The 17,970-nt window shown below is 47.4% G+C and overlaps 2 protein-coding genes across 4 annotated transcripts in view; both read left to right on the top strand.

Annotated features, from left to right (window-relative positions):
* slc23a2 (solute carrier family 23 member 2) overlaps window positions 1-522 on the top strand; it is a 36,641-nt gene extending 36,119 nt beyond the window's left edge. For both annotated transcript variants that reach the window (XM_061816848.1, XM_061816850.1), the window contains one exon: window positions 81-522. In XM_061816848.1, the coding sequence (XP_061672832.1) occupies window positions 81-355 (275 nt within the window). In that variant the 3' untranslated portion in view covers window positions 356-522. The remainder of the gene's footprint in view (window positions 1-80) is intronic.
* Window positions 523-5,653: 5,131 nt separating this feature from the next.
* rassf2a (Ras association domain family member 2a) lies at window positions 5,654-16,940 on the top strand. Of its 2 annotated transcripts, none has more exons than XM_061816853.1 (10): window positions 5,654-5,834; window positions 10,422-10,495; window positions 11,572-11,647; window positions 11,745-11,896; window positions 12,929-13,029; window positions 13,101-13,243; window positions 14,347-14,500; window positions 14,640-14,761; window positions 14,841-14,938; window positions 15,832-16,940. In XM_061816853.1, exons 2-10 carry the CDS (start codon window positions 10,443-10,445, stop codon window positions 15,899-15,901), a joined length of 969 nt encoding a protein of 322 aa, XP_061672837.1. In that variant the 5' UTR covers window positions 5,654-5,834; window positions 10,422-10,442; the 3' UTR covers window positions 15,902-16,940. The 2 variants fall into 2 exon arrangements, with proteins under 2 accessions (XP_061672837.1, XP_061672838.1); XM_061816854.1 differs by lacking the exon at window positions 5,654-5,834 and adding an exon at window positions 8,819-8,919.
* The last annotated feature ends 1,030 nt before the right edge of the window (window positions 16,941-17,970 follow it).

Genomic DNA, 17,970 nt, shown 5'->3' on the forward strand with positions numbered 1-17,970 from the left:
TTTTTTGTTGTTGTTTAACGTCGTACTGCGGCGTATTCCGAGTGGCTTCCTGACGCGAAATGACGTTTTTGTGTCGTCAGGATCTCCTGAAGAGCGAGGCATCAGGAAGCTGAAGCGCGGCTCGGGTCCCAGCGCCGCCGAGCTGGAGGGGATGCGGTCGTACGACCTGCCCTTCGGAATGGACTTCATCCGCAGGCACGCCCTCTTTAAGTACCTCCCCATCAGCCCCACCTTCGCCGGCTACCAGTGGGGGCGGCTGCGGGAAAGCTGCAGGAGCGGCGACGGACACGGGGATGCGGGCGAGGGCGAGGGCAAGGGCAAGGGGAGGGCTTCCCGCGCCGAGAGCCTGGCGTAGCTGTCGGGTGCCGTGCGTCCTTTCGGGGAGGAAGGGAAACCGCCACGAGGGGGGGATGAGAGGCTGCGGTGCAGGATTGCCGAGCGCGTGGATGACGTGTCAACCGTCGACCTCCGTCTGTCTCTCTGCCCGTCCTGTCCTGTCCTGTCCTGTCGTGTCTGCCTGCCTGTCTTTTCTTTTGTCCCTTCCCACGACGCAAGCCTCCAGCCAGGCTGCTTCAGGAGATGTTACCACTCGGCGTGACGGCCTCCGGCTTTTACTGACACTGTCACTTTAATCCAAATGGAAATATAATGACGCACCCAATCTGCCAATTGAGAATTATGCAAAAAAAAAAAAAAAGTTGGAGCGGTGGGGCTGCGACGACCACGTATGCAAGCACATAGTTTGGCCCCACACACACAATCCCTCGGCCCCCCAACATCTGCCTCGTCGTTTGCCAATGTGAGGAAAATCGTCCCGCTTACCACGAAACAAACACACCCGCTAAACAGTTTTGACTTTTCTCTCCAGTGTTAGCCTCGACTCCACGAACATTTCCACCGTCGCCCGCGTTTTGGCTGCTGTAAATCATTTCACGTCATATTTCAGTGCAGTGCAGCTCCGAAAGGCCTCTTTCTGGAGCCATCTTCACTCCTGCCACGTTGATTGGCTCGTGTAACGACGTGGAAACAAGGCATCATTTCATTTTCGGGAAGGGTTCGGGTGAAATTTTCCTGACCTGCAACCCGAACGAGGACAAACTCCGTGGAGCAAATTGATTGGTCGCATTGTTCTTCTGGTGCTAAGTAGCCAGATGGACTTTTGTGTTCCACTACTTTTCCTTTTTTGGTTGACGGCAGAACGAAAATGGATGTTCTGACGGCGGCGTGGTACTGAGCAGAACGATCCGTGTCATTGTCAAATCCGAGCAGCGGGAGTGAAGATGACTCCGACCGGTCCCGGCCGCCGCCATCTTCTCCCTGAAGCAGTCGTGTGCTTGGCGTTGCCTTCTCACCGGAGACGCGGTAAGAAGGGGCCGCGCGCGCTTGACTGACTCGTGGATCCTCTGTTACCGACCGGTTGCCGCGATCCATCTCAGCCGTTTGTCCGCTCGCAACGGTGCCAACTACTGTATTTTGGGTTTAGACGACAGGAACGGAACAAGCCAACGTTTCGGTTCCGTTCTCTGGCTTGAACGGATCATCTGTTGCTATTTTTTTCCCCCACCTTCATGCAACACACCCGACTCTTAGAGCACAATTTAAAAACAAAAAAAAAAACAGGTTGACCTTAATATATATTGTTTAACGAACCAAAAAAATGAGTTTGCGTTTCAATTTTTCCTGTTACCAAAAAAAAAAAAAAAAAGTGAAAAATCCAAACATGTACGCCTAAAAACAAAGCTGCTTTTGAAGCTACTTTTTCTTTTTAATTTTTTCCTGATCTACGGGAAGAAAGTCGGTGTGCAAAGCTGGGTTGAAGCAGGTCTTTGTGCGCCTTGCATAATTCTGAAACTTTTACGATTTATGAGTTGTCCTCCTCGCTGAAATGAAACTGACCATATAAGGCGTCGGCTGCCACGATTGGCCTTCCAAACAAATGCGTCCGCTTTGCCTTTTTTACGATTTCATGACAGACAGTTGAAGGTGCCAAGAGTATTTCCTTGACCTTGCGACGACCCCACAATGGACCTGACGTTAGACGCAAGAACCGCAGAATACTGCCGGGCCTTAACTCTTTAACTCCCTGACTGTTAGCGGCCGCCACCTTCTCGGCATCGGAAGTTTTTCTTTTCATTTTTCAATTTCACGTTCACGTGTACAGTGTTTCCCAACCTTTGTGAACCCAGGCACATATTTTAGATGACAAAAAGCGACATTTTTTTTTTTAACGTCCCAACACATTACACGAGAGTCGTGCTTTGACATCCGAGTTTTCTTCGTTCCATGACCGTGCTTGTAAGTCCAAATTCTCAACTCAAATCATCTTTCCCCATTGAAATGAATGGAACCAGCCCTTTATTCATCTTTTTTTTTTTTTTTTTTTTTTTGTAAGGCGTTTCTAATAAAGAATAACGGCACTCTATCTTGTACTTTACAAAATCGTACAGTAATGCTGATTGGAATATAAATGTTCTGCTCAGATGGATATTGCGCTCTTCCCTTTGCTGTGTGTCCTTTGACCGCATGGGGGCAGCATCATACACACACACGCAGTGCGTGTCAGTCTCAGGTCCTCACTAATCCCGTGTCAAGTTAGTCGTTCTTTGCAGAGGATTAAGAAAAAAAAAAAAAAAAACTATCCTCGACTAGTGTTGTATAGTCTGCACGTGCCGCACCATCGTTTGTATACAATGTGTCATTTTCTTTGTGTTTTAGGAAGCATCAACTGTTAGTGGCGTTGAATAACTTCAAGCCTTTATTATGATTTTTCTTTGTGAAGAATCATTCAATATTTGCTCAACTGCAGCTTCTTGTCACGTGAGTTGTCTTTGCTACCACAGACTGCTCATATCTCAAATGTTTTGCCTCCCCCTGGTCAAAGCAAAAAAAAAAAAAAAAAAAGTAATAATCGTGGGCTCATCGGGTCGGTCACTCGTATCTCAAGGCGTCGCCGCTGTGCTGTACTCTGATGTAAGAGCGGATACAGAGAAAGAGAAATATTGCACCTTCTGCTATCTTGTGGAAGATCATTTCATGGTTCTGCGGATGACCGAAAATGGAAATTGTTTTCCCGCCACATAAGTCAAATTGTAGCATTTCCTGCGGCTCTCGCAGCACAATGATTGGGAATCACTGTATTGTATCATATCCCGCGTTAATATTTCAGTCGTTCAAAAACCTTTGTGCACATAAAGGCCCGCAGCCACAATGTGCAGAACTGCTATATTTTGGCGTTTAATTCCGTACAATCAACTATGCTCTTAAGGTTGTCGCAATTAATATATATATATATTTTTTTTTTTAAAGAAAAACAAACTTTCACTACGGCGTCATGCGCGTTGCGTCATAATTCATATTCTCTCACACACCTCCCCGTGCTGTCCGTTTGCGTTTGGAGTCCTCGTACGTGTTGTCGTCCGCGAATAATAACGACCGTACCGTCGTCGTTTGGAAACATAGAAGAGACCCAAACGAGCGGTCGACTGATTAAGAAGTGCGACCCGACTCGATGGCGACTTAGCTCGACGTGCCTGAACGCAACTTTGCTGGATTTGGATTTGAACGGCGACCGACGGTGTACAAAACTGGACCTGAACCGTCAACGTGTTTACTGGTTCAATGACGAAGCAGCAGGTGCTGCTTAAGAAAGTTGCACACAAAGACAAGATCACCGCCATTGGGATTCGGATTCGGATCCGGATCCGGATCAGTCCCTTTCAGTTATTATGAAGGGGGTACCATCATCTTTTTGGTGCACTAACTACCTGTAATACCTTTGTCATTGTTCCTGGTTGTTGATTTTTATTTTATTTTTTTTTGTAAGGAAGAAATTATAACTTAATCTAAAATCATGCTGGAAAGTGCACTCTTTTGTCATAATTGTATTTAAAGACAAAACTTTAATATTTGATCCAATATAATGTCATTATGGGTGTTAGGAAGTTGATGTCCCCCCCCCCCCATTTACTTATGAAATTGCTATTTTGTTAACATATTACCAGAAAATGCAAAGCAAAGAAGATACGTTTAGAGAACAGAGTACATGTATATTTAACTTCAGAATTGTAGCGAAGAAAGTAGTTTACTATTGTTCCTAATTTTTTTTTTTTTTTTTTGTTCCTGATTCTATTTCACAAGATGTTACAGAATGTATGATGGGTTTTGTTTTCTTTTTGGTCTTCATTTTATACTTTAAAGAAAAATGTGTGTGCAGATGTCTGCTTTCATATATGCAAATCTGCAACCTATTGAATTCATCAGAATCCAATTTTAAAATCATGAGAAGAAAATTATGTCACTATGCTAACGGAGTAGTTGTGAGAACTTCCCAAATTGGACGGGTTTGTTTCCATCAACACTCCTCAATGAATAAAAATTGTACAGCATGTGAAATCATATTTCTCACTGCAATTTTGTCTCCGCACCGTTATTTTTTTATTTATTTTTGTATCGTTTCCGCTGGTGTGACGTCAGGATGATGCAAACTACAACTACACCATAACACTGACGAACAATTGAAATAAATTGTACCGACAACGTTAAAACAAAAACTGAACTTTTATTGTCTGCAAAGTGTTATGGATGGAAGCAAATCGTTGTTCAGCAACTTCTGGTACAAAAGAAAAATAGAAGTATCCCTAATTCATTTTTTTTTTTTTTACAAGATCAAAATAAGGTCATTTTGAATTTTTTTTCCCCCATTAATTTGACATAATCTGTATTGACTTTTTTTTTTTTTTTTTTTTGAGAGGGGATGTAAACATAAACAAATGAGAATTTTGCACAAGTGTGCACACCCTATTCTCCAAACTATCTTCAAGTACCACTAAAATGTTTGTGGACATTTGATCGACTTGTGCCACCTTCCAACCCTGAAAATATCAGAACGAGAGTCTAAATATTACAGATTGCTCCCCTATGAAGCTTTTTCTATTGTGAGCATCCACGGAGGGGAAAATGCTTAACATTTATTCAAATCTAAATTATTGGACTGATCATTTTAATATTTTAAGTGGGTGTGTAAGGAGAGATGTCCACAAATTTTCATGACATTTGGTCGTAGGTTTGTGACTCTCCATGGACAGAAAGAAAGGCGCTCCGCGTCCATAAAAAGTCCATCCATCCATTTTCTTAGCCGCTAATCCTCACAAGGGTCGCGGGAGTGCCGGAGCCTATCCCAGCTGTCAGGAACAGGCACGGGGAGAACATGCAAACTCCACAAAGGGGGGGGGGGGGGGTTTGAACCCCGGTCCTCAGAACTGTGAGGCCAACGCTTTCCAGCTGCCCCCCATAAAATCCAAATGATTGCGACCCTGATGAGCATTGTGTGGCTGTCCCACTGTTTATGGACGTGACTGAACATCAGCCAGCAGGCTACGTTGACATAGCAACACGTTCAGACTGAAATCTGATTGGACAGAATAAATAATAATCACAATACAAGTAATAAACATGCACCTCCATGCACACGTAGGGACTGGCCAAGCTCGTGATTGTTGTGTCTATTGTTCGGTTGCTTTCATTCATGTCGGTGGGGGGGGGGGGGTTCCCCCTCACAGACAAAAGACGAGTTGTCGTTGGGGGGGCGGGGCGGGGACGCTGATTGGCTGCCTCGCAGCCGCCCGCCGCGACAGATGGACTCGGCTGGGCTCGATCCGAATCGGAGCACCGCAAGCCGGCCACACCGAGCAACGGCGACGTGCCGGGGGGGGGGGTTCGGACGAACCGAGCGGCGGAACGGCTCCACTCCCCCGTGACACCGGCGGCTCGCGTCAAAAGGTCAGACGGAAGAACCGGAACCGAACGTGTGGAGGCTTCCGTCGTCGTAGTTTGGGGTAAGCTGCCTGAGGTCATACATTTCACGTTATTTAAAATGTTTTGAAGTCATCAATAGTCCGCGTTTTGCGTTCTGTCTTTCAAAGCATCTTGATCAAGTGATGCTGGGCCAGCGCCCTGCAAGAAGTGTGTCGGGCTGCGTCTAAAGCTTGGAGGAGCATCCAAGTGGGGGTGTGACCGATTATGTAACAGCGAGTAGATAAGGCGCAAATTTGTTTGAAAAAAAAATATGCTACTGTGACCTTTCCCTTGAAAAATACGCCAATTCGTGTAGCCTCTGATGAGAGATGTACTGCCACCTCTTTTATTACACAAACACTGGAAGGATTTTCTGGACGTTTACTTGCCTGTGTTCGAATTCCACGCAGAATGTTTGCGTGGCTCAGTCTCAAATGTGCCCTTTGGTGGTTTGGCAACCGCTCCTGGCTATTTTACCCCCACCTCTCACCTGAAATCAGCTGGGGTTATACTTTTTTTTTTTTTTTTTTTAAATATAGAGTTTCATGCACGCTGACTTACACGTCAGAAGCCTAAAAGTGTTGTCCTCCGTCTACTAGTATCGGTTTAATTTAGCAAATACAGAGAGTACTGTACAATATCAGCCCCACTACTGCTATCAGTATCGATTCCACGGCATCATTCGCTAATCGTGGCCGCCACGGGAGAGAATAAGATGCACCTCTGGCACGTGTCGTTCATTCAAAGGGAGGATGAGGACTAATTAACAGCAGAAAGGCAAAGACATAAAAGTCACAAAACGCTCAACTAAGTCATGGCTGATACTTTAGACATTTCCGTCTGAGGCCGCGTTATGGCGGACAGTAACCAATTTCAAAAATATCAGTTGAGTTCATCTGTCTGGAGAGAAAATACATGTACATAAACGCATATAGTGTACACAATCACGCTAAGGGACTGAAACCGCAATGAATTTCATAGCCATTTATTTTGGTGGCACCACTTACGTATTTTGGACTCGACTTCCACGTTTTTGCTGGTCGGTAACGGGCAATAATTTTCATTTTGCTGCTTCACTACGTGAAACCCATTAGCACCTTTTTAAAAACATATCGTAAACACTCTTTTTTTCCCACATGCAAGGCATTCATTCCAGTAAGTGACCACCGGAGAGCAGAGCGGTACAGCAGTAAATCTTTGGACTTGTCCCGTTAGAACCGATAGCTAGCTAGATTCTCTTTTGACAATTTCAATGATACGCGCAATGTATAAATGAGCACGACCGAGCTCAAGTTGGGTTTCACGTGACCTGATCCGTCTTCCGGTCTCATCGGCCCCCCCTCCGTGTCTCACGAGAAGCAGGAGCAAATATATTTCAACGTTTTTGTCTTGTTGCCAGGAAACTACCGACAATAGAGGCGATGGGCGGAGGCGGGACGGTTGAAAGGGGTTTCCGACGCCATTCAGCCCACTGAAATTTGTCACTTTGGGGTGGGGTGGGGGGGGGCAGGAAGTAGTGGTCATGAGTTTTAATTACATGCAGGATCCTTTGCGCTCTTTCACAACCACACAACAAGGAGAGAGTTCAGATGAGATGGCGAATCCATTCACATTGTAGACGTGCATCTGCTGGGGGGGGGGGCAGCGGAGCATAGACGGAAGCAGACGAGCGGCTGAGGCCTAACGAGCCGCGAGGGACTTTATCCGACTGCGATTTTTCATTCAGACTCTCGACTCCTCCTCCATTTTTTTTTCCCCCTCTTTGTTTGGATTCCAAAATATTTGTTCCCATATAAAGGAATTCATATTGAATGAGAAATAAAGCCTCGGCGAACTTGTCGACATTGGTTATTTTTTTCGCCACCGGCCTGTCTAAGGTAAGCGAGTAACTTTATACCCCTCGTCGTATACTTTGGAGCTGGTTGCCGTGGCAACCCTCAGCATTGGCCTGGATCTGCAAGGAAAGAAAACACCAAGCAAGCGCAGCTAAAGTCAAGAAAAGCATTTTTACTGGTAGCAGTTGTGACACTAACAAACGTTCACCAAAGTTATGGCTCGTCCTGAAAAAAAGCTTTCCGCTCCTTTGATGTCAGACGTTATTATGATTGAACTCTGTGACCCTAGCCCAGGAAGCAGCACATAATATGGATTCATGCTCAGATAGACGACAAAAATAACAGCAGAGCGGGAGATGGGACGCCCCTAGAAAGTCCGTCATCACCGGACCCGCTTGTACGAATTGTTCCGTAATCCCCCCCAAAAATGTGGAGGAAATGTCAATCCCAACAAAAGCATTCCGCCTTTGATGTTGTCTGATTTGAGGCGGTGGAAGCAGCGCGAAGTGGGCCACAATACAACCGAGCTTCCGAGTCAGCAAAGGCCCGATTGGCAGATGTCTTTCAAAGATGATGCTGACTGATTATCTTGCGGTGTGAAGTGCTTCCGACTGGTCTGCTCAGAAAACAAGTCGGCCATCGTTAATGTTAAACCTGTTCAACAAACCGTGTTGTGGTTAACACGGAGTTTGGTCGAACCGCTGACTGCGTGATCGTGACGTGAAACAGAGCGATGGGCGAGTCCGAACCCGTCTGAAGTTTGTTCGAGGTGTTCGGTCTTGGTTTGGGGGAGCAGACTCGCCGTGGTCAGCGATATCGTCACGTGTCAGATCCTGCTCGTGAGGTCACAACAACCGAAGATCTGCAGAATCAAGCGCGGAGCGGCGCTGTGGCGAGCCCCCGAGCGCGGCCGCAGTGTGACATTTTGTTGCTTGACACGCCCGTTATGATGCCTGACAAGCGTGACCTGCAACTGCTGAAATGTGGATGGCGCTTGGCTGATTTCCCTTTTCATATTGAATCCAATTCTGAGAAGCGATTGACGGGCAGGGCTCAGATCGTAGCAGATGTCTTCTTATTCCCCGCCGCGGGTGCCTGCGGGTGCTGATTCATCTGCGTCGGCGTCGGATTGAGGAAGTCTCGGCCGGGTGTCGACTTCCTGTGCGACCGGCCGAGCAAAGGAGGAAGTGATCCAGCGCTTCCTTTATATGGCCGCCATCTCGCAAGAGAAGCTTCACTTTATGAACGCTCACAAAACACGCTCGGATGACGACGCGGCTCGTAGTTTTGGGTAATGTCACTGTCTTCCTGTATAATGCGACGTATTTATCTTGATTTATTCGTCTGCTGGATCTCGAGCGTCTCATTGGGCCCAACGTTTATACCCAATTCATTGTAGTATTTCCATTTTTATTGTGCAATAGTACTGTGACTTTTTTCCGCGGCCGAGCCGGCAACCCATTTGATTGCAATAGCAAATGTTTTTTTTCATCTATCCGGCCATCCGTTTTCTGACCCACTTATCCTCACAAGGGTTGCGGGCCTATCCCAGCTGTATTCGGGCAGGAGGCAGCAGCGGAGTGCCCACCCAGAGCATGAGAGCACGCAAAGCCCACACGGGCGGGACCGGGATTCGAAGCCTGTGAGGTCAATGCTCTAGAGCTGCTCCACCATGCCGCCTCGTTTGCTTTATTTTCCTTCAAAAAAGAAATTCAATTAAGAAAAGCACCCTCGTATTGTATAAAAACAAATGAACACGCCCAACACTTTCGCCAATGAAAATAAAATTCATGATGGGTTGAAGCTTGAATATTAGTCTTCTTGTTTGAAGTAAATCCATCCAATGGTGTCCATTGTTTACTCTTTCAATTGGTACATTGATGAAGAATGAATACATTCGGACGCGGCCAATGTGTTTTTGGATAAGTGTTGCTCAAATTAGTGTCACAGATGTGCTATTTTGATGCTAAAATGTAGAAAATCAAGCCGTGTGCTGTACGTTGTAGCTCACAGAATAGCCTTTGTTTTGCTGACGGTCTCAAACGACTGCCTTTCACAAACCCTGTGATGGAGACTCCATTCCCAGTCTTGAATAATCTTGCCATCTTTTCTGTTACACGCCCGCTTCGGAGAATAGATCCATGTTTTTCATTTACTTTCATTTCGGAACACATCCCGCCAGCTAGCTAAACCTTAGCACATGACGTTTGTGTCCCGGGGCCGTCGCATGGCCGCCGTTCACGTCGCCATCAATTCCCCCTCAGCCCCAACCGCGCACCGGTTGAAAGTCTCGGGATTCCCCATTTCGGAACAGGACGGCCGCGCTGTGGAAAAACGCAAGCGTACTGTCGCCAGCTCTCCACTTTTCTCAAAATGGAGCGAACACGTGCACGGGATTGGAACTTCATGAACGTGAGCTCAAATGTTTTTAGTTGTTCCCTTCATCTGCCGTCCGGCCGCAGATGTGTCGGAGCAGCTGAAATAGGAATTTGGCCGAGCCCGTTCCACGTGTCCCGCGCTTGTTCACCCCGACGGAACTCGGCACCAACAAAGGTCAAAATGAAAAAGGAAGCCAATTGAGTGCGGCGGCGGCCAAGAGATCCGACTGCTGTTTTTGCGTTTGTCTCTCGGAGGAAGTAACTGCAGTTGCCACGTCACATCTCGTATTTTGACTCTTTTTTTTTTTTTTTTTTGTGCGTGTGTGTGCGTGTGTGTTCCTCCTCTGCCGGTCACGAGGAGTCACGAGACTCCGGCGAGATGACGATGTCGCTCGTCTTTTGTTTCTTCCCTCAGCGCCGCTCGTGCAGTCTGACCATGGACGGCACTCGCGATGGGGTTCGGGTCGGAGAGAACAAGTTCATCAGCAAGTAAGTTGACTGAGCGCAGCTGCCGGTGCCCCATGATGCCAACTCATCCATCCAATAATACGGTGACCGACCCGAACTCCATTCCCCGCATGCCAATAGTTTGTCCCGTTTTTGACTCCCGTGATTCAATAACGAAAGCATTTCTTAGCCGCCGTCCGTGTCAGCGACAATTTTAATGGGGACACGCACGCGACACACTTGCAGCGTGACATGGCGACTGATGCTAACTCTCGCCGACAGTAACTGCAAATTCTGGGACCACCCCCAGACCTCCCTTACAAGGATTTGCAACGCTTCGGATCCACCGGAGACAAACAAACTTGTCTGACATTCAGGAGACGTGTCGCAAATGAGAAATTGCCCCCACTGGTGACATTCAAGTCCTGGGCTAAAGTATGTTTTGGTTTGATTAAAGAGCAATTTGCGGCACGGTGGACGACTGGTGAGAGGGTCTGCCTCACAGTTCTGAGGACCGCCATTCCAATCGCCTATGCGGAGTTTGCAAGTTTTCTCCGGTTTCGTCCCACATCCCAAAAAATCTGCAACATGAATTGGCGACCGTAAATTGCCCCGTCGGCGTGACTGCGAGCGCGGCCGCTTGTCCGTCTCCGTGTGTCCTGCGATTGGCCGGCGACCGGTTCAGGGTGTACCCCACTGGCCTCCTGCCCGATGACAGCTGGGATGGGCACCCGGCACTTGTGAGGATAAGCGGCTCAGACACTGGACGGATGGCTCACGAGCAGTTCTGACTACAAGAACAGAGGGGGACTTTCTCAGCGCCGGTTTACGGGACAAGTGGACTTTTTGGAAAGGCGTAGTGTCCGTTACTTCCGACATCCGCGAATCGAGGTTTTACCGTCGATGTAATTTTGATTGAATCCAAAGAAAATGAGTGGAGGGCGACATAAATGGGATGGGAGAATATTTACCGCGGAGGGATTTGGAGCATTTTAAGTTCAACAGTGGCTCTCGACACTTAATCGATGACTTTGACGGTCGCACCTCTGCTGGACGCGTACGGCGATCGTTCCGCTTCCAGCTCGATGGCGCTGACTTTCGACCTTGTCTGTCTCCAGGGCGACCATCCTCTCGCATCTGAAAACGTACAACCTTTACTATGAAGGGCAGAATCTGCAGCTCAGGCACCGAGAGGTCCGTATCAGCCTCACATTGTCCTCCCTTTTCCACTCACGGCCCGCCAGTTCTTCCATCCGCCATTGATTCCCCCCCCCCCCCCCCCCCGTAACAGGAAGAGGGGGAGCTGATCGTCGAGGGCCTCTTGAATATCTTTTGGGGCCTGCGGCGACCGATCAGGCTTCAGATGCAGGACGACCACGAGCGCATCCGACCGCCTCCCTCCTCCACGTCCTGGCACTCGGGTTGCATTCTGGACAGTCACGGGTGAGAAGTGCGCAAATGTTGGGGGTGGGGGTGGGGGGGGGGGCCACACACTGGGCACCAATAGGACCCCGTGAGGTCCGAGAATCCACCGGTCTTTGTTGACATCTGATGCTGTGTTTCAAAAAAAAAAAAAAAAAAAAAAGTGACAAAGGGGCCATGTCATTTGTAGATTTACAAAAACTAAAATAAAATTCACCATATTTTATTTGAACTAAAATCAACTTTCATCATTGACTAGACAATTATGTAATACAAAGATACCGTCAAATTTATATCCTATATGTAATATAGTTTTTTGTAATATAATTATTCCTAGTTTGTAGTTACATTATTTTCAGTGATTTAATATGATTTCCCGGAGCAGTTATTTAAACACATTAATGGGATTTTTTTTTTCAATGTAAATGTGACATATCCCCTTTATATTCATTCATGTATGAATAAAAAAATGATTCACATTTTTAAAATCATTCACTTAACAAACCAATAATCAATGAGAATAAAGCTTGTTTAGCGTACGTAGTTCCTTTTTTTTATTGTACATGATCTCATTTTATTGCCAACAATCAAGTAAGCATTTATTTAATGGACAGATAAATTCTTACATTCTTACAGTATAATAATTAGGCAATTTTAGGGGAAGAATGTCTAAATTTTGTATTTATTTATTTTAAATTACAAGACTCCTGATAAAATAATTGTCTGTGGACCGAAGTTAAGAATTGCGTGGGTTACCCGCGGCTTTCGGGCCGTACTTTTCCCACCCTTCCCTTTGGCCCTGTGATTGACTGGCGACCAGTCTCGGGCGTACCTCGCCTTTTGTCCAAATTCAGCTCGGATAGCGCTCGCCTCACCCTTGACCCTTGACCCTTGACCCTGACAAGGGGATGCGCTCCATAAAATGGAGGTAGCGTTATTAAGGATTGTGAATGTAACTAACGTTGACAGTGAGTGTAGGATATTTAATGTATGTACAGACGAAAACCGGGGACAACCTCTCAATGCGAGACTTCTTTGCGCTTCCCCGAGCAGCGCAGACGGTCAACAGAAGCCACACGCGACTCCGCCCGCCGTGGAGGTGACGCCGCCCGACAACCAATCGGAAGACAACGGCGCGATGGAGCACGCGGAAGGTCAGCCGGCGTCCTCGTCAGGTCTGATGAAGAAAGAAGTCGTTGCGGAAGTTTTCTTGTCGATCCCTCAGAGGAAAGCGAGAACTCGGCTCAGCTCCTCAGAACCAAGAGCGACGCCGGGGTCCTGAGGCGGGCCCACCGCCGCTCACCCAGCGACCAGAGGAAGATCCGACGCCATCGCTTCTCCATCAATGGGCACTTCTACAACCACAAGGTGGGCGCCTCATTTCAACACGGACGTGACACGCGTCGGGAATCGAACACCCCCCACTTCTGCCATTTTGTTGATGAGGACCAGCAGCCAAGCACCCAAAAACAAAATGGAAGCACCCGCAAGGAGCATCAAGCGCGTGTGGAAAATAGCTTCAGTGAGAGCTCTGAACGTCCCCAACCACCGGCCCGCGGATCGGCGCCGGCACGTGAGGCATTTGTCACCGGGCCACGGAGAAAGAATGAGCAATGGATATCATTTGTGGTGCATGGCAATTTGCGTGTTTGATTTTTGAAAATTGAGCGGACAGATCTTCTCCGCTTCCGTTCCCGGCGGGCCGGCTAATGGCGGCAGAGCTCAAAGGAGCAATCGTATCGTAAATTCATTCCGTTTATTTCATTGACTGAACACATTTGTTCTTTTGCACTAAATGTTCGCCAAGGAAACAACCCAATTTTAGGAGTCCTGCTTAAAATTTGCCTTTATTGCGACAGTTAAGTGTCAGGCACCGAGTCCGCTCCGACACTGACCCAGTTTGAGGTTTCTGCTCGACAAAGGTCAAAATACTTTTCCGGAGTTAAAAGTCGACTCTCATCGATGCGATCATGCTACGGATCTGCAAAAAAAAAAAAAGAAAAAAACTTCGACGCCCGCTCCTGCTTCGTGGACATTGAAAAGATGATTTGTGATATTGCGGAGACTGGGCGATATTTCATGATGAAAATTCAGCTTGCTCATGTGATTCGCAATGATAATCAAAATCAAAGTCAGTATTTTCAGAAAGTACTTGATTATTTGTACTAAACAATGGGACGATTTGGGAATTGTTACGTCACAAATATGCTGACCCGGGCGGGGTGAATGTTGCCCCCTGACCTAAAAACACCCGCCCGTGGACTTAATGTGGTACTGTACTGTGTACGTAGTGCATATGTCACCACGGAGCGTTACGCGAAAATCCCCCAAAAAAGAAGTGGACTGGAACAGATTCTGATCATATTTCATTTCACTGAGGAAAACTGATTTGACACACGACTAAATTGAGTTGCGCGCTCGGTCACGAACTCGAATTCCACTGATGAAATTTCGACGCGGGTGTGTCTCAGACGGCCGTGTTCACGCCCGCTTTCGGCTCGGTGACCAACGTCCGCATCAACAGCTGCATGACGACGCCGCAGGTCTTGAGAGTTCTCCTCAACAAGTTCAAGATCGAAAACAGCCCGGATGACTTTGCGCTCTACCTGGCCCACGCCAGTGGAGGTCAGTCATAGCACCCACATCCTTTTCATCATCACATTATTATTATTATTGTTATTTTATTTCTTTTACACTTGCGTTATCTTTTTAAAATTTGCAATCATAATCTGTATATGTGTGTGTGTGTGTGTGTGTGTTTCAGAGCGAGTGAAGCTGAAGCGCAGCGACTTCCCTCTGGTTTTGAGAGTCTTGCAGGGTCCATGTGAGCAGGTGTGCAAACTGTTCCTCATGGAGGAGGACCTGGGAGAAGAAGTCACTTACGATGTCAGTCGGTACCACGCGATCACGCGCAGCCAGACCTTGGTTGGGCCCGCTCATGTGCGCGTCTTGTGCGCTCCACCAGGTGGCGCAGTATATCAAGTTTGAGATGCCCGTGCTGCAGAGCTTCATCACCAAGCTGAAGGAGGAGGAGGACAGGGAGGTGCAGAAGCTGAGGAGAAGGTACGGCAACTGACGGAGCCCGAAAGAGCTCCACGTCTTGATCACATTCTCAAAATATCGCGAGACTTTATTCAGCCTGTTTCGTAGCCCGTTTTGAGCGAGGTGGATCTCGTGCAGGTCAGCGGAGTGTCTGCTTTTTGTTACCATGACGATTGGACCAACTGGAACCTGATCTGCAAAAAAAAAAAAAAAAAAAGCCACAATAGGACTGGAGTAAGCGGCGCATGGGAACATCACCCCCCCCCCCCCCAAAAAAAAAAGCATATTATTTCAAATTGACAGTGCACAAATATAAACTGATTGTTATTGTCACGAGCAGGCAACACGGGGTAGGACCCAAATGCAGGGACGTCATTTTCCAGGGTAGTTTAATTATGGCGGAGGTCCAACACAGGTGAGCGGTCCAAAAAGGAAGAAGCACAAAAAAAAAAAAAAAAAAAACGTGACAAACAGGCAAAGTCCAAAAATCATGAAATGAGGTCCAGTAACTACGAGACAAAACTTGAACAAGACTTGACTTAAGTGGCACAACAACAACAACAACAACACAAACACAAACGCCGTGTCAACCACAACAAATTGCCACGTGGCAATGGAAAAACACGCAAGGCCGAATCAGGCGCAGGCGAGGGGCTGCTGGCCACGCCCCTGACGGCTATTTTATTTTATTTTTTTATTTCCCCAAAGTAAATGCAGATGTGTGCAAATGTCTTGTTTTGATTGAACACAAAGCTAATCAAACTGTTTTCATCGTGGGTGACGCAAATGTGATCATCTTTACTGTTAAATCAACGGGATTTTTCGAATAAAAAAGGTCTCAAATAATAACCTGACGAGAGATTGACGAATTGTGGACGACGTGAGGCTAATCCGTAAGTGTTTACGTTTTGCAGGTACAACGTCCTGCGCTGCATCCTCGAGAAGCAGCTGGGCTGCCTCCCCGAGGGTCCCGCATGCATGTGAACGGCGACGCGTGGGACGACCGCAGGCTCCGAAACGCGTCTCGGAGCGACCGTTTGGTACGCCGTCCGCGGCCATTTTGCAGCGCAAAACGTGACTCAGGGAAGCTGACGAACTCGTCATCATCGGGCACCGATTGGCCGGCCCGCCATTTTTTTTTTTTTTTTTTTTTTGGAAATAACGGATCGTCTCATTTGGAGCCTTTCCGAGCAGACTTTGCGCGAGAGGCAGGACACGCCCTGGGGAACCTTCAGAGAACCGAAGTCCCTGAAGAAAATGACACAAGCCCAAAGGGGACATACAGCCCATATTCAAACCCCGGCCTGTTGACTGTGACCCGGGCCTGTTAACCACTAGGCCACGCCGATTGTCTCGAGCCTGTTTCAAGCACAAGCATCGTGTCAAGTGCCTGCTAAAAAAAAGCTTCCTCTTTACCCACAATGCACTGGGCAGCTTTTTGCAGGGGGTACTCCGAAATAACGTACGCCCTCATTCAAATAAATGAAAAATGATGAATGTCATGTTGACACGTTGAAAGCACAACCCAAGACCGCTCGTGTGTGTGTGTGTGTGTGTGATCCACACACGCTCAGAGCGCAAGTGGAAGTAGTTCAGTAAAGGTGCTGCACGCCACGTAGACAGACAGAAGGCCAGACGGCATCAAGTTGGGTCGTCCTTGTCTGTTATGAAATAATGGTCGCCGAGCACAAAACCCTTAAGCCGCTTAAAGGTGTCCACTACGCGCGCTGCCCGCAGAGGACATATTTTAGTGGTTTGGTAGGTATCTTTTTTTTTTTTTTTTACTGTTTTTACCTGTTAGTGTAGTTGTTCCAGTCCGTGCAAATGAGTGAACGTCATTGTGAGCAGGTGCATGCTTTGTTGCAAAACTTTTTTTTGATTTTTTTTTTTTTTTTTTGGATGACTTCTTAGTTAAAGTAAACGAAATGTTGAGTCTTTCCTATGTGAACAATTCATAATGACGTGAAAATGTAGGGCTGAGGTGGTTGAGTAATGATTGTAATTTAATTAAAAAGAGTTTTGATAAAAGATACTCACGTGTGTGTTGTTGAAAAAGAAAAAGTTTCACTTTCTATTTCCTCAAAACAGGGGCCGCCAACCGAATACTGTACATACAGTAACATGCCCCGAGCGAATCAGGGGATGCGTTTTCTGTACAGAAAAAGGTACGACTGCACCGGGCTTAAATTTTGGACCTTAAAGGAAAAATCCAGTGCTTTGCACGAACAGTGTACCAATGGGTCATGTAATATGAACCCTATTTCGACAATGGGATGTTATATCCTCTCCCTTTTAATAAATAGTCTTTTTGAGGAGATTTTGGTGGACGATTACCAATTTTCAGGGGTGCTGCCATTTTCGCAAGTCACATGATGTATGCGGGCGTATGTGCATGTACTCTGTATCATGTATCTGATGAAGAAATAGCAGTATCGGTTGACCGGGAAGACGGAGGAATACTTTCATACAGATTGGAACCCGTGGCTGTAATTAATGTTGAATATTCGGACGGTCCGTCGGGCAGGACGACGCGGAGTCTGACCACTCGGAGGCCTACCCGTGACGTAAGCGCGTAAAGAAAGGCCCCCGGGAGGGAGCTCCGGGCCGGCAGCTGGGAACGGTTCTTCAGACGGGAATGACGCAGGGTTTACGGTTTTTTTCTGAATGCGACAATTTCACGGGACTCTTGACAATGTAAATGCTTAGCGGGCCGAATGAAAGAACAAAGGAGGCCACACAAGGCCCGCAGGCCTTACTTTACTCCAACCGACTGAAATAGCCGTCAGTCGGCGCCGCAACCCGTCCAGCAATTAGCGCATTAAGCCCAAATTAGGCCCGCTAGGTGTTGGGCTTAACTGTCAGCGGATTACCGAGCAGTCGGCCGGCCAATGACGGCGGCGAGGGGGAGGCGAGATCCCCTCGACGTGGCCGTCCGTCTGCGAAACGCGCTTCGCGTGCAGTGTGCGCCATTCGGGACCCAGTACAGGCGCCGTCGGGCGGGGGCACAACTGCTGGCGTACGCGAGAGGCAAAAAAAACCTGAGCAACTTGAAT

Source organism: Syngnathoides biaculeatus, chromosome 4 (genome assembly GCF_019802595.1).
Source record: "Syngnathoides biaculeatus isolate LvHL_M chromosome 4, ASM1980259v1, whole genome shotgun sequence".
NCBI lineage: Eukaryota > Metazoa > Chordata > Actinopteri > Syngnathiformes > Syngnathidae > Syngnathoides > Syngnathoides biaculeatus.